Genomic DNA, 17,053 nt, shown 5'->3' with positions numbered 1-17,053 from the left:
AGTGCCCCACTGGGCTGGGCACACTCAAAGGCCAGGACCTGGCTCCCCCAGGCCTAAGAAAAGCCATTTCCATGCCAACCACAGGCTCTCAGCAGGGACACAGGCCAGATAAGCACCATTTACACAAGTCTGCTGCCTTGGGGTAAACTCGAAGGAGGCATTCCTGCCTTTTTAGGGAGTCAGATTCCCTCTCCATTAAAGAAACTTTGTGTGGCATGCAGCATTTTAAGAGCCCTAAAGTCGGGGGCAATGACTTTTGGCGGAGAGGAGGGAAGAGGGTTGTTAGGACCTTAGAAGCAGAGCATGGGTCCAGAAGAAGAAAGAAAGAGAAGAAAGAAAGCTGAGGGGAGACAATCTCCTGAAGCTATTTTGATAGCAACCAAGCTCTCCTTAACACTGCTGGCAAAGGAACCTGAAACCCCCCAGAATCTACCAGGGCCAAGGACTCCTGGCTAGTCTTGGAATGTGGGCCCCCTAAACTTTCCACTGACAGCTGGCCATCTGTCACGCCCCCGACAGCATTATGGTTCTATTTTGTTCATAGCAAAATCAAGTGCCCCATCCAATCTCAAGGCTCGTACTGCTAGCTGAGCAATGTGAAGGTCAAAATTTAAGTGCATATTCTTTTTTTTTCTCTAATGTTTATTTATTTATTTTGAGAGAGAGGGAGCGCGCAAGCAGGGAGGGGCAGAGAGAGAGGGAGACAGAGAATCCCAAGTGGGCTCTGTGCCACCAGCACAGAGCCCAATGTGGGACTCGAACCCAAGAATCATGAGATTGTCATGACCTGAGCTGAAATCGAGAGTCGAATGTTTAACTGAGCCACCTAGGAGCTCCTTGAGTGCATATTCTTGAGGGTGAGTTCCCTGGTCTCAGAACCACAAATAGATGTTGCACATAGAGAGAAATTAAAGGGCCATTCAAGCTCACTGCATTTATCCACAAAAGTGGGTCCCCCCAATTCCTCCCTCATCTCCCAGGGGTCCTGAGCTCAGAGCCACCCGTGGATGAGGAGAAGGATGGAACATTCAGTGCTCTGGGGCCCTGCACCCATCCTATACCCTCAGCATGGGGCAACTACTCACAAGCCTTCCTAGCCAGGTGCTGCCCTGGGAGCACCAGTTACTGGCCTGCACATTTCTCTTGAGCACTGGGTGAACCAGTTAATCTAGTCTTGCCTTTCCTAAATTTTTTTTTTTAATCTGGCAGGCCGCTACTGGAGGCTTTCCAATCCACAGCTCAGGCCAACCCTCATAATAAGAAAAATACTACTTTCTATCTGCCTCATTTAGGAGGTTTCTACTTTTTTTCCTTTGGTGGTTAACTAAATTTCATCTTACATAACCGCTGCAAATTTTCTAGAAATTTCCCCAATTAGTGCCAGCAATTACGGAAAGTGTGTGTGTGTGTGTGTGTGTGTGTGTGTGTGTGTGTGTGTATACACACGAGAAATCTCCAGGGGAGTGACCAGGAGTTCTGGTGAATCTTCAAAAGGAAACAGCACTTTTCTCTCTATTCACTAAGAAAGCCTCATCTTGCCTACTTTCCAGAAGATTCTGAGAGCTCTATACTTCACAGATTAAAGAACATAAAGAAGTCTTCTCACATTTCTTTTGAATAGAAAAGATAAAGTGAAGTTGGTGGGGATGATGAGAGATCAGGCGTAAAACAGGTTATTGCCAAAACCAAAGTAAACACCCAGATGTCCTGACCTGGGACTTTGGCCTACGGTCCCTGAAATGCCTGTGCTCTGTGTGAGCTAGAATAGGCCCTAGAAAAGTTCTGGAGACTCCCACTCCACATACATATCCCCAGTGGCAAATGCCTTCTCTTATCTGGAAGGTTTAGATGTCTTCACAAAACACAGAGACTGGCTATCAGGCATTAAGTGCACACAGAGAGGCCAGCCTGCCATTTCTGAAACCTCTCCATCCCCTTAAGTCAAATTCCACTGAAAGGACCAGACACAACATGACTCTCCTTGCCTCTGGTGGTAAAGGGTTGACTTTTGTAAAGGAGGTGCTTGAGCCTCTAGTTTACACACACACACACACACACACACACACACACACACTCACATCCTGAAGAGGCAGCCCTTCAATTAGAGGAGGAGTGGAAAATGGAACAGAACTGAGAACAGCTGTAGTTGGGTCTCACGCTGGTTGGTCAACTTCCTCTTCTTCTAAGGGGACTCTGACTCTGAGTGTGGCTTCTGCGGGTGGCTTGTGCTCAGGCTGGGCTGCCAAGCTGGCTCTCCTGTGGAAGTGAGGGGAGAGGGACAAGGGCCCCTTCCCTGTGGCTGTGGGCAAGGAGGAGAGCTCCAGGCAGCACCGGGCACTTACAAGTCTCTCGCCTTTCCTGTTCTCCTAATGGGGCATGTGGGTACTTCTCACTCAGGTGGCCCCAAGAGCACTCTGTCCTCCACAGCTGCCCTTGCAAAGTTCTCCCTGATGACATCAAGAGCCCAGTCCTCTCGCGTGGAACCCACTCTGAGGCTGCTTTGTGTTCTTATGACAGCAAGGCAGTGTCTACAGAGAACTCTCCCCAGCAACCCACAGGACAAAAAGCGGTCTTCATGAGGGCTCTGCACATGCGGAGAATAAGTGAACACAGTTTCTGGGCCATGCCTGGGGAGGGCTGTGGGCCCCGGGAGAAGACTCGGCTCCCTCCATGGTCCCAGGCAGAGACGAGGAACATGACAAAGAGAGCTGGAACATCCTTTAAGGAACGTATGCTGACGAGTCTGACAGGAAGCCCAGAGCTCACATGACAAGTTTCAGAGATGTGGCAGCGGTCAGTGTCTAGGGACAGTGAGAGGCTGTCCACAGGGAAGAAGAAGGGCTTCCTGGGCACCAGGTAGCAGATGAAGGGGAAGGAAATGCTGGGGGCAGAGGTGGGGCCACAACGTTCCCTGCGGCTGGTCCTCTGACCTGAGCAAATACGACCAGACTGAGCAGATAACCGGCCTGCCCACATGTACTCAAGATCTTTCTGCTGAGCAAGTAAATCAGAGATAAGAGAACAGTAGGGTGTGTTTATAGGAGAACGAATGTCAGATTTGTCAGATTTACCTCGAGGGAACAATCTGGAATCATCAGGCCTGCTGGGCTAATGCTGTGTGGAGCCAGGAGCCCAAGGACCGCTCTGTAAGGAGAATCTACTCAGGAAACCTTCATCGTCAGGAGGGGGTTCAAGCGATCAGAGGCTCACCTCCCATCCAGTCCACAGGCTCTGAGAAATCACAGAACTTGTCCCGAGCACCGCTATGACTTTAACCCCAGAAGTAGCCCTGTGATGGGGCCGGAGCACACCCCCCTCAGATCTAGTGCCTTGCAGAAGGCGCAGTTCTCTGATGAACACGGTTTGAGGACCGGACTAAGCACACGAGAGTGAACACAGGGTGGAAGCCCACAGCACCCAGCACTACACAGAGGTCAGTCCACTCTGGAAAATGAAAGGCAACCAACCCATGGATGGGCTCACATCTTTGAGGGTGACTGTCTCCAATCAATGCCAGCTGTAACTTCCTGAGCACTGACCACAGGTCAGGCTCTGTATTGACGGGTTTTAGGTGTGAATATCTTACTTTGTTCTGACAAAATCCTCACAGCCAGGTTACTGACAGCTCCATTTCATGGACCTGGAAACTAAACCTCTGCTAAGCTCTTGCCTCTCAGACTGTCCAGTCAGTCAGTGATGGAGGCAGACGCTGATGCTCACTGTCCACAGAGGCACCACATTAGGAATGGCCTGGCCTGGCCTGGCGATTCTACCTGTTGTATTCACTGCTCGGCTCTGAAGCAGGAAGCAGTGGGGCCTTGGTGGAGCGACCAGGTGGCAGGTCAGCATTTTGAATCCCTGAAGGGTGTCCACTTGGTGAATGTATTCTGCTGTGGACGCCAAGGCTTAAGCACTCCGTGCACACCAGCAGCACAGACGTCCCCTTCCCCAAGGAGAGGTGGTGTCCCCTCCAAGCCCTCTGCCCTCAGGTGTGTAAATGGGCAAAGGCCGCATCTCCCAACCTGAGGTGCAAGGAACTAAGGGGGCAGAAGGCCTGGGCACCCAAGAGACTTCTGGGTGCCACGGGCCTGACCCCTGGGCCGCCTTCCTGCTCCACTCGGCTGCCTCTCCAGCTGGTGCACCGAGACGCCTTCAAAAGTCGGATTCCTCAACACCACGCAGGCATTCCCGCCAGAAAGGGGGGTGCAAAGGTTGCCCAGAACCACTCGAACTCAGGAAGACCCTCAGTTGGAGACTCCCCCGCCCCCGGCCAAGCCCTTACCATTGTAGGAGAGGCGAGGTTTGCTCAGACACATTATAAAGTGCATTTCCATCTCATCAGAAGCCACAGACTTGGAACAAATGGGGCACTTGAAACCTGAAAGACAGGAAAACGGTGTGAAATGTCTCCTCCAAACCAAGCACGTCCACAATAAACACAGAAACCGCGGATGGCTACAGTCATGTGGGGGTCAGAATCAACATGGAGAATTACAATCTGGATACACCCTAGACCCGATTTCTCCTTCATTAATTGCTATTTATCACAGCTCCCAAATCCCCCTGTTTCCCCAGTGCTCTCCCTGCGACAGGCCCATCGGTGAAGTTTATCAGAAGTCACTGGCAGCTGGTTTGAGTTTTATTCTCCATTTAGATCCTTTCCCCAGGGGCTCTAGTGGGCAGCAGTGATAGGGAGGAATAAAATCCAGGCAAACAAATAATCAGTCTCTGAGTAACAAAGTGTTTAATACCCTTCCTCCTTACTAGCTCCAAACCACAAGGCTGATCACCTGTGGGAGGAAGGCATAGAGTCGTACCTCCTCGACCACCCATAACCAGGTGGCACCTTGCTTCCCTGCGGCTCAGGCAGCTGTCCCCTGAGAGTGTGGAGCAGCAGGGTGGCCCTCTGGAGCCCTCCCAAATGCCACGCACGCCTTGGCCATATGCCACTGACAGGAACAGCTGTTCCACTACACCAGGCAAACACAGGGCGTCATGACCCTGCCGTCCCCCTCCCAAGGAAGTCTGGACTGCTTAGACAGCCAAGGAGTTTTACCAGAACTGTGCCCAATTATTGGAGATTTTGGTTGAGAATCTTCTGAGCTGCACTCCATGAATCAAACATAGTCCCTTGAGTTATTTTTTTATAAACAACTTAAAAAATTTTTTTTAAATGTTTATTTATTTTTGAGACAGAAGGAGACACAGCACGAGTGGGGGAGGGGCAGAGAGAGAAGGAGACACAGAATCCGAAACAGGCTCCAGGCTCTATCAGCACAGAGCCCGATGCGGGGCTCGAACCCACAAACCGTGAGATCATGACCTGAGCCGAAGTCGGACGCTTAACTGACTGAGCCACCCAGGCGCCCCTGAACAACTTTTTAAAGATAAACGATCTCCAATTTCCCCCATTTTAATTTTTATTGAAATTATTTTCAAGTGATCATTTCTTTTCTTTTCTACCAGGAAGATCTAAGACCATCAGCAAGTTATTACTTATTTGTCCACATCAAATTTCATACGTCACAGCCTCTCTCTTTTATGACCACAATTCCTACCCACGCAGCTTGGACATCTTAGGTTCGTGACGGCACATCTAAATACTGTTGTCAAGGTTTGACTCTCCTGTTAAACTTTTAGTTGTAGTGTTCCATGCACAGTTTCATGGGATGCTGGTAATATTGGGCAGCAACAATTTCTTCTCAAATAGATAACAGGCTGAGGGCTTGTACTGACTGTCAGCTGCTCCCTCCCGGACAGTGTCTCTCCCAGGGCCTTGTTCATTCTGTATGGAAAGCCCTGCACTTTGACAGCTGCTGGTGCTGAGACAGGAAGCAAGCCAGCTCCCGTGTTCCCGTGTAAGGCACAAATACTTTGCTTAAAGTCTTCTCCAAACCCTCCTCTTTTCAGTGACAATGATCTATAGGACCAGACAGAAAATCCAGGGTCCAGTTAAGGACAAAGTGGACCTCACTCCACGGCACAGTCCCCATTCCCCCAACCTTTTCCCTCAAAGATCGTTAGCATCCTGTGTCTCAGCTAAAATGTCTGGTGGGGTGCCAGGGTGGCTCAGTCAGCTAAGCGTCTGACTCTTGGTTTCTGCTCAGGTCATGATCTTGCAGTTGGGGAACTTGAGCCACTCACTGGGCTCTGCAATGACAGCATGGAGATTGCTTGGGATTCTCTCTCTCTCTCTCTCTCTCTCTCTCTCACACACACACACACACACACACACACACACACACTAAATAAATAAATTAAAAAAAAAACACAACTAAAAGTCTTGCAAATGCTATCAATCCAAGGGCTGTATTTTCTGATCTCTGGGTGGTTATGAATCTATTAATAACAAAACCAGAAGACTGTAAAGAAACATGGTGAGAGAGGGTCCATTCTAAATTTTCAGCCAAAACCAGATCTCAGATGTGTCAGGCTGATTCTTTTCTAACTCAGGTTAGAAATCTACAGACCCAGTGTGGCATATGTGGTGGACAAGGGAGTAATGCACTTGAGTCTTGTAGGACAAGGATGTCTTCACCTCTAACCTAAGTCTCTCTGCATCTTTGGATCTGCCCTCAGGCCCAGGCCCTGCAAAGAAGTTAGTATTAAGTAACATCCCACAGAATGACCAACCATTGGGAGATTGTCTTATTTTCTTCAGAGATTCCTTCACCTTTTTTTTCTGACTCGAAAGACCAAGGTTTTACGACTTGGTGACTACAGGACTTTTCTAGTTTAAACTGGCTACGTTGGCACACTGTCTGCAGGCTGAGGGCTCCGCGCTGGCATGCCAGCCAGGGTGGACGTGCTCTGGACCCGCTCCTCCAACGCCAGGCCCTGATACAGTCACTAGGAGGTGCTCAAGCGAACTGTTGCTACTGATAAAAGGCCTTACACTTCACATTACTCACTTTTCTGATACACTAGAACAGATTCATGGTTATCACTATAATAGCATCAATCACCCCTCATCCCAACATGATTCCCAGAATGCAGGAGCGGGAGTCGAGTTACAGCTAAGGTAGTGGGAAGTAGGCCACCCAACAAGAAAGCCTACAAGGAAATGTCACCGGACATTTATGTCCTAGAAAAACAAACTCCCAGGTTTAGGCCAGTACCTTCCTTGTAAAGACAAAGAAGCCTTGAGGGAAGACATCAGCTCAAACACCTGAGGGGGTGGGGCTGAGACCAAGTCAGATTTCTTAGCTTGCAATCTAAAGTCCTTTCCATCAGGGAAGAAGGCCCACCACACGTGTGATATTGTGATTTATGATAAGACTATGTATTTGGTCTTTGTCCTGTTTCTGGCACGGAGTTTATAACACCCTGGGAATTCCCCAACATAACAAGACCAGTAGTATTTGGTCTTTTGTCACTGGTTCCCGAAATAGCTCCAGAGCCAGTAAGGTAAAAGGAATGTCTTGTTATTCATAATGAGTCCCTTTCAACCACACCGGAATTTATGTTAATGAGGTGACTTTGGGAAGGTCCCTGGTACACTAAGGATGGGGGGCTAGTTCCAAGGGGAACCAACCAGCTCATCAGAAGGTCTGAACTTTCAGTCCTGCCCCCAACTTCTGGGGAAGGGAGGGGCCAGAGATGGAGTTCAATCACCAGTGGCCAATGGTTTCACCAATCATGCCTATAGACCGAATCACAGGGCTGAGAGAGCTTCAGGGTGGTGAACTCATAGAGCTTCAGGGAGGGTGGTCCCCCCCGGACAGGTTATGGGGGTTCCACGCCACGTCCCCATACCTCATTCTCAGCATTTCTTCCATCTGTGTGTTCCTGAGTTCTACCCTTTTAAAACGAAATGGTAATCAAGTAAGTAAACTCTTTCTCTGAATTCTGAGAGCGGCTCTAGCAAATTAAATGAACCCGAGAAGGGGGTCGTAGGAACCACTGATTAAGAGCCAGTTGGGCAGAAGCATAGGCGACAACATGGACTTGGGACTGGTGTCTGAAGTGGGGGCGGTCTTGTGGGATTGAGCCCTTAACCTGTGCGGTCTGATGCTACCTCTAGGGAGACAGTGTTGAAATTGAGTCAACTGCTTGGCGGTGCTGGGAAACACACTTCAGAACAGGATTTTAAGAAAGAGGTGGGTTGGGAAATATTCCATCTGGTGAGGGAGCAGCACTGTGGTAGCAAGAGACCTGTACTTTAGTGAAAGCAGGGTTAGTGCCACTTTAATCACCTACCTCTGGAATGGGGGTGGGTAGGGATTGAAAAATAACTCAGTCTATTACGTGAGTGGGCAATGACAAGACCACCTGGGCTTTCCAGGCTCAAGATGTGGAAAGTAATCTACCCTCCCCAGACCTGTTTCCTCACCTGAAAAAGAGTACTTTCCCTCACTCTTGAAAGGATCAAATGTGGGGAGCCTGGGCGGCTCAGTCAGTTAGGCATCTGACTCTTGATTTCGGCTCAGGTCATGATCTCACGGTTCACGAGATTGAGCCCCACGTTGGGCTCTGCATTGACAGAACAGAGCCTGCTTGGAATCCTCTCTCTCCCTCTCTCTCTGCCCCTTCCCCTGCTTGTGCCCTCTCTCCCCAAATAAATAAACTTAAAAAAAAAATGGATCAAATGAGATAATAAACCTGAAAGCACACGAAGAAGCTAATCAAATGTATCATCGAGCCCGGCAGTACTTAATGAGGAGGAAGGAAAAGGAAGGCTGGGGAAGGATCTGGAGGGCGTAGAGGCCACGGGTCATGCCAAGTGTGATGGCAGGGGAAGGGGCAGGAGCTATCTCTGCTTGTCCCACCTCTGTTTCCTCTGAACTTCTGGAGCACTGTGCACGGCACTTTCTACACTGCCAGTGTGGAACAATGGTCCCTGTTCAGCCTCTACGGCTCCCACTCTTGCCTGCGATGACAAATAACAGCTCACATTTATTGAGTCGTTACTGTGAGCCGCCACTGGGCTTTATGTGTTTCCTCATTTACCATAAAACAGAGTGGGTACTGATCTTCACTTTGCAGAAGAGGACACCAAGGTGACAGAGCCAGGGAGCCAGAGCAGGCACACAGCACCCGGGAAGACTGACCACCCAGCTTGTGCTCTGCTTGCCGGGCTGTGCGACAGGCAGGCTGGTCTAAGGAGGAGGCGTTACAGGGCAAAAGGATGGTAAATGCTACACAAATGCTGGTGTTACTTAATAGTAACTTCAAAGCCTCCACACTGTCCCAGCAATTTCTTCTGAAGCATCGTGGACCTGGATAATCCCATAAACTGAAACAATTGATAATGTTTTTTTCCTGGGAATTCTGTTACTATGGAAGGACGGAACTATGCCTTCTACTTGGCACTGGGCCTGTAGCACTGGTTTCAAGACACTGAATTTGCAAATTACCTTTTAAATAGAAAATAAACGACAAAAGGTAGGAGAGATGGAGAGCTAAGGGGAGAAAACTATCGTCCCCACCTTCTTTCTCGAAAGGTCATCCGATGATCAAGATGGACTCTACCACTCTACTGCCCCAATCTTTTCTTGTAATTGTCCAGTCTCGATTCAGCATCAACAGCCCTATGGAATGATAAACACTGTGATCTTTATGAGCTATCTGAAGGTTAAAATATCTAGGAAACTTTGATACCATTTTGGAAAGCAGTTCAAGCCAAATTAAAGTCAGCCCTGTGAACAAAGACAAACCAAAGGTCTGCAAAGTCACCCAACTGACGAAATTTTGTGAGATTTTGTAAGGGCCCTTCATCAGCACTCAGGAAGCGTGCACAAGAGATGCTTTCTTTTCCTTCACGACAAAGCTACAGGTGGAGCCTCTGGGACACTCCTTAACTGCATCTGAGACCAGACTGCCCACCACACCCCGGAGCTGGGCGACAGACAGCAAGCACACCCAGCTGCTTTCCCTTCCCTATCTTTATTTTCTTTCAGAGGCAGTGCCCTGCACGTGTCGGGTCTTCAATATTTGCCAATAAGGGGGGGAGGGAAGTGTCAGCTAACTCAGGCCTGCTGGCCAAGTCTGACCGTGGGGCCCCGAAGCCATCGTCTGCTCCCACCAGGCCTCAGCAGAAGTGAGGAAGTTACATGGTTCCTTGTGCTTCTCTGCCAACCTCCCGAAATGAGGAAGGAATCAATGACAGGGCACCAAGGGGAATTTGTCTGCAATTACCCGATTCTGCGCCGGGCGGGCTCTACCAAGCAAATGCTGCTACAGGATTTCTCCGCCCCAACCTACAGGCGCCCTTCTAATGGAGGCCTCACTTCTGTTCCTTCTCTTGTCATCAGATCAGCCCAAAATTATACAGCCAGAACAGCCCACGAGAATGTGATCAGCCAGAGCCCAGCTGTTTCCTGTCTTTCAATAGCAGATTGCGTAAATGAGGGAATCCTCAGCTGGGCTACAGACCAGAGCTCCTGAGAGAAGACAAGCCCCCACTCACCACCCACTGCAGGGCGTTGACCCCTGTAACTGCAGGGTCAGGGTAAGCCCCACTGGTAGGTGAACCAACAGAGACCCGAGAAACATGCACATGGTCATGTACAGGATGCATCTTCCTTCACCTGGGTCCTTCTGACGGGGCAAATGAGGAAGGACAGGAGCACCGGCTCAAGTTACGACTCTCTCAGTCCTCCACGACACTGATCTTGTGATGTAAACCAAAGTTTTTCTCATTTCCCAAAACTGCAACCTTCTCCTTTAAGACCTGATTTCTCGGGCGGGGCGGGACGTGTGCTCTGCATGTTGCCCCAGTTCCCTCCCTGACCCTCCCTCCTATGCTGATGCGCTATTTTAACGCTGCCCCAGTTCTGCCTGTCTCTGGGATCACCTAAAGGGAGAAATCTAAAGAAGCAACCGGGGAAAAGGCAGCCAGGCCGTCCAGGCAGGACCTGCCGTCCCGGGGAAGAGGGGCTGATGCAGACTCCTCTCCCCCAGAGAGCACTACCCTCAACACTGCAGCCCTGTTCAGTTCCAACTTTCCAGCCTGGATCTTTCCCTCTCACATCCTGTGGTGTTTGTCTGTGAAATGAGACTTGACTAAACGAATGTGGTTAAATGGGATTTATTACAAAAGAAAGATCAAGGGGTAACACAGGATGACTATCTTTGACATTTCTATACTGTTGAAGAGATGTGTCCCCACGAGCAGATACCCCATTCTTCACACACATTTTCTCCCCCAAATCCTGAGCAGTAACTGGAAACCAATGCGCAATTTAGGAGTTGGTAAGGTGTGGGTCAATCTCTCCTGGAGAACATTCTGGACCGGGGAGAGGCTCAGCAATTCTGACTTGCTTTTTTCAGTATCTCCCTTCTGGACTCAGCCTCTGTACTTCCATTCTAGGGGGGATGCTCACCTGGTGCCCCAGCAACCAAGAAAATTCCCGTAAATGGATATCAGAAGAGAGCCACACTGATACCTAAAATCAATTTAATGTGTGTGTGTGTCTATTTTTTAACATGTCTGTTGTGATGGTTAAGTTTGTATGTCAACTTGACTGGGTCATGGGGTGCCCAGATATTTGGTTAAACATTATTTCTAGGTGTATTTGTGAGGGTCTTCCTGGATGAAATTAATGTTTGAATTGGTAGACTAAGTAGACTGCCCTCCCCAGTGTTGGTTGGCATCGTCCAATCCATTAGAAGAGCTGAACAGAATAAAAGGGGGAGAAAAAGAGATTTTCAGCTGTCTGCCTGACTGAAATGGGACACTGGCCTTCTGTCCTTGGACTGGGACATATACTATTGGTTCTCCTGGTTCTTAGGCCTTCAGTTTTGAACTGGAACCAACGCCAAAGGGCATTCCTGGACCTTCAGCTTGCAGAAGACAGATCATGGAACTTCTCAGCTTCCATAACTGCATGAGTCAGATTCTTACAATATGTCTCTTTCTCTGTCTTTCCCTCCCTCCTTCCCACTACCACTGGTTCTGTTGCTCCAGAGAGCCCCATACCTCTACTTATTAAATTGCTAAACAATGAAGTTTAAAAGAATGACAACATCAAATGCTGGCAAGGATGAAGAGCAACTAGAACTCTCAGATATTGCTGGCAGGAGCTATCTGGGGAAATGGTCTGGTAGTTCTTTATAAAATGAAACACACCTAGCCTGACCCAAGCAATTCCTTATTTGGATATTTACCCACAAGCAGTGAAAACATAGGTCTACAAATAGATGTTTGTAAGAATTTTCATCAGAGCTTTATTCATAGCAAGCAAAAACTGGAAATAACCCAACTGTCCATCAATAGAACAGGTAAACAAACTGTGGCATCATGGAATACAAGGGAACACAGTGGAACACTCCTCAGCAATAAAAAGCATGACTACTGATATATGCAAAGCATGGATTAATACTAAAAACATGCTGAGGAAGGATACAAAAGAGCACATATTATGATTCCAAATATATGAAGCTTTAGAATAGGGAAAACTCTGTAGTGGAAAAAATCAGGACAGTGACATCTGCAAGAAGAGGTAGGAGTTGGGGTAGCAATTAACTGAAACAGGGATGAGCGACCTTTCTGGGGTGATGAAATGTTCTCTATCGTGAGAAAGGTTTGGTTTATACACATGCACATACATGTCAAAATTCAGTGAATGTACACTTATGATTTGAGATTTCACTGTTTGCAAATTTTACCTCAACCAGAAAAAAACTAAGCAAATACTGAACTGTAGTTAATGGTACACATGCTAAAGCATTAAGAGGGGTGTGTACTGACATCTACATTAAAATGAAATGCATAAAAATGATGTAGAAGTTAACCTTCTTTCAACTTTTCTGTACATGTGAAATTTTCATTATAAATCACCAAGAAAAGTATCAAGCAGTGAGATGTGTGTGTGTTGTGTGCATGTGTGCCTGCATCAATTTAGCTAAGCGGTCAGGGAAGGCCCCTCTGAGGGTGACGGGTGAGCAGAGAACTTGGTGTGTTAGAACAGTCAAGGCCAAGTCATAAGCACATTAAGTACCAGGGGCAACAGGTGACAGCGGGGACAGGCTCTTTCACTGTCTATGCTCAAATACCTTTTTTTTTATTCTGATCTTGTCTGGGTATAGGATTCTTTTTTTTTTTTTTCTTCCAGCTTTATTAAGGTATAATTAACAAATAAGTGTCATTTAAAGTGCACAATGTGATGATTTGATATATGTTGTAAAGCATTCCCACAACTGAGTTAACATATGCATCCCCTCATATATCTACCTTTCCTTTTGGGTGAGAATACTTAAGATCTTAGCAAATTTCAATTATACATTGCAGGATTTTAAGGTTTCAGGTCTTGTACTAAATTCTTTAATCCACTTTGAGTTGATTTTTGTGTATGGTTTAAGATAGGGATCCAGTGTCATTCTTTTACATGAGATATCCAATTTTCCTAACACTACTGAACAGACTATCCTTTCCCCATTGTGCATTCTTGGCACCTTTGTAAAAAATTATTTGACCATACATGCATGAGTTTATTTTTGGCCTCTATTCTGTTCTATTGGTCTATGTGTCTGTTTTTATGCAAATACCATATTGTTTTGATTACAATAGCTTAGTAACATAGTTTGAAATCAGGAGGTATGATGCCTCCAGCTTTATTCTTCTTTCTCAAGATTGATTTGACTATTCAGGGTCTTCTGTGGTTCCATACACATTTCAGGATCGTTTTTCCTATTTTTGTGAAAAATGCCACTGAAATTTTAATATGAATTGCATTGAATATGTAGATCACATTTTAACAATATTAAATCTCCCAATCCACAAACATGGAACTTTTTTATTTATTTGTGTCTTCTTCAATTTCTTTCATCAACGTCTTATAGTTTTCAGTGCACAAGTCTTTCACCTTCTTAAATTTATTACTAAGTATTTAATTGTTTATGATGCTATTGTATATGGGAATGTTTTCTTAATTTCTTTTTCTGATATTTCATTGACTTTACTGAATTTGTTTATTAGGTATAACAGTGTTTTGGTGGAGGCTTTAGAGTTGTTTTGTTTTTTTGTTTTGTTTTTTAAAAAAATTTTTTTTTCAACGTTTATTTATTTTTGGGACAGAGAGAGACAGAGCATGAACAGGGGAGGGGCAGAGAGAGAGGGAGACAAGATCGGAAACAGGCTCCAGGCTCTGAGCCATCAGCCCAGAGCCCGACGCGGGGCTCGAACTCACGGACCGCGAGATCGTGACCTGGCTGAAGTCGGATGCTTAACCGACTGCGCCACCCAGGCGCCCCTGTTTTGTTTTGTTTTTAAGTAGGCTTCGTGCCCAGAGCAGGACCCATTGTGGGGGTTGAACTCATGACCCTGAGGTCAAGACCTGAGGTGACTCTCCGCCTCTCCCTCACTTGTGTTTTCTCCCTCTCTCTCTCTGAAAACAAATTTTAAAAACTTTAAAAGTTTAAAAACTTTAAAAAGGCACCTGGGTGGCTCAGTCAGTTGAGCGACCAACTCTTGGTTTCGGCTCAGGTCATGATCTTGTGGTTCATGAGTTCAAGCCCTGCACTGGGCTCCACGCTGGCAGTGTGTACCCTGCTTAGGATTCTCTCTCTCCCTCCCTCTCTCTTTCAAAATAAATAAATCTTAAAAAAAAACAACAAAAAAACCCCCCAAAAACCTGAGCTGAGATCAAGAGTAGGATACCTAACCGACTGAGCCACCCAGGTGCCCCTTTAGAGGTTTTTACGTTATGTCATCTGATGTTTTACTTGTTCCTTTCCAATTTGGATGACTTTTGTTTCTTTTTCTTACCTAATTGCTCTGGCTAGGACTTCCAGTATTATGTTGAATAAAAGTCTGAGTATAGGATCATTGAATTGCTTTCCTTTTCTCCCTCAACGGTCTACAGATAAACCTCTGCCAGAGTCTCGCTTCTTGGTGTTGCAAATAGAAAATGTGATACCAGTGTGATTCTTTTTCCTTTGTAAATGGTATGTTCCTTTGGCCTGAAAACTTGAAAGATTTTTCCTTTCATCCTCAGAGTTCAGTTATTTTACCAGGATATGCTTAGATGTGCCTTAGTTATTTCCCCCAGTGGTAAGTCATGAGTGCCGTTCACCAAGTATTTCTGGCATTCCTCCTTCCAGCTATACATTATAGTAGGACTGCGCTTGCTTACTCCCTTTGAAGGTAAAGGTGGGTTGTGATTTGCCTGGACTAGTGAAATGCAAGTGGAAGTGACGTATGCACTGCCAAGCAGACTTTAAGCACTAGCTCAGGGTCACCACACACCTGCACCGCCGCATTGGGATGGACCCTCTACCACCTCAGCTTCCTGAGGACCAACGAGCCGACCACCACCCCACGCCCCCCACCCCTTGACCTGTTGGATACTGCAGTGTGGGGGAAAAAAATCAATGTGTGGAGTTAAACTATTGAGCTCATGGCACTGTTACTACATTATAAATCTAGCTCTAGCCTGTCCTAATACACTCTTCCTCTACCTCTTCCTCCTTCTAGTATTCCTATTAGTTGTATGACAAATGTTGTGGTTACATCTTCTAGGTCTCTCATCTCTTCCATCACTTCTATGTCTTGGCATTTTCTCAGGAGCTCGGCCTTTCTAACTCCTTCTGGGCCGTGGCCGCCCATCCCCTGCTTGGCTGGAAGAGGTAAACAGCTGGCACTGGAAGTCAAAAAGATGAGACGTGCATTCCAGCCACTATCTTCCCAGAATCCTCTCTGTTTGGATATTCATATTCTGCTTTTTAAGTATACAGAGTTCCTTGCATCAGCAACAATCCGCGTACTTGTCATTTTCAATGTCTATGCATTCTATAGTGACAATGTGCTTAGCTCTTTTCTTCTGTGGGTGTTTAGATTCTCAATTTTTACCTACTATAAAGATTCTCTCAGTAGTGTTCTCCATTCTCTACTCTAAGCACAGTATATTCCACCCCCAAAATATTTTTGCTGTTTCTGGATTCTAGGCTGACGGGTTTGAAGGAAAGAAAATCCTATCAGGAGTCAGAACAACCAGGCTCTCCCAGTCACTAGCCAGGTGGTCTGGTGCAAGACACTTAGCAGTATCTGCATAGTGCCCAACACTGTTCTAAAGCCCAATCAAAGACGGATGTGCGAGTGTTCTGTGCAGAGAAAAAGTCATGTGGAACGTGGAGTGGCCATTTTACCAGGCTGTACTCAGTACAGCTCAAATATACTGAGGCTTACTGTTAACATCTGCCCAGTTGAGGAAACTCACAAATTCTTCAGGCAAAGAAATGGAAAATGAGCTGACCCTACATAGTATATTTTGTGGACTCTAAGATGGTCATCCATTTAAAGACACCGTTATGAACCTTCAAGAGAGGAAAAAACTCCTGCCAATTATAATTTTAAGATGTGACTATCTGACACATCTTGATTTTCGAGTTGGTAAATTGTGAAATGTATGTGCCTTAGAATCAGTGAATATATGAAAAATACATATATGGGTATTTAAAAATATATACGGACTGGGGGCGCCTGGGTGGCTCAGTCAGTTGGGCGTCCGACTTCAGCTCAGGTCATGATTTCACGGTCCATGAGTTTGAGCCCTACGTTGGGCTCTGTGCTGACAGCTTGGAGCCTGGAGCCTGCTTGGGATTCTGTGTCGCTCTCTCTCTCTGCCCCTGCCCTGCTCGCATTGTCTCTGTCTCTCTGTCTCTCTCTCTCTCTCTCTCTCTCTCTCTCAGAAATAAACATTAAATAAACAAACAAACAAACAAATAAACAAAATATATACAGAATGAATCCCAATCATATACCCAATACATGTAGTAGTCCTGTTCATTTGCTGCAAATGAAAACAGGCTCAATGAAGATATCTACAGAGGGAACAAAGGGAAGATCTGTGTGCATGGATATGTGCCTGATGACATCAAACCGACCCTACTGCTACAGCAATTCTAGGCAGGTGGAGCCCGACAGCAGCATTCCAGTCAAGTGAAGAATAGGAAAGGCATTTGCCAGGAACCAGAGCTATGGCTACTAATTAGTTCTGTTCCCTTTGACACTCTAACCCATTTCTTCCAGACAGAGGCCCTAAAAGGTCTGTTTAGGAGGGAGTGTTGGGGAGAGGGTTAAGTGGGGACCTGAGGGTCTGACGACCCAAGCCTG

General features: G+C 46.7%; 1 protein-coding gene across 3 annotated transcripts in view; it reads right to left on the bottom strand.

Annotated features, from left to right (window-relative positions):
* The window catches only part of ZNRF1 (zinc and ring finger 1), a 104,496-nt gene that overhangs the window by 10,107 nt on the left and 77,336 nt on the right, over positions 1 to 17,053 (bottom strand). For all 3 annotated transcript variants that reach the window (XM_043599689.1, XM_043599687.1, XM_043599688.1), the window contains exon 2: positions 4,283 to 4,378. In XM_043599689.1, the coding sequence (XP_043455624.1) occupies positions 4,283 to 4,378 (96 nt within the window). The remainder of the gene's footprint in view (positions 1 to 4,282; positions 4,379 to 17,053) is intronic.

This window comes from Prionailurus bengalensis, chromosome E2, assembly GCF_016509475.1.
Source record: "Prionailurus bengalensis isolate Pbe53 chromosome E2, Fcat_Pben_1.1_paternal_pri, whole genome shotgun sequence".
In the NCBI taxonomy this organism is placed as follows: domain Eukaryota; kingdom Metazoa; phylum Chordata; class Mammalia; order Carnivora; family Felidae; genus Prionailurus; species Prionailurus bengalensis.
This window is presented reverse-complemented; position numbering and strand designations above follow the sequence as displayed.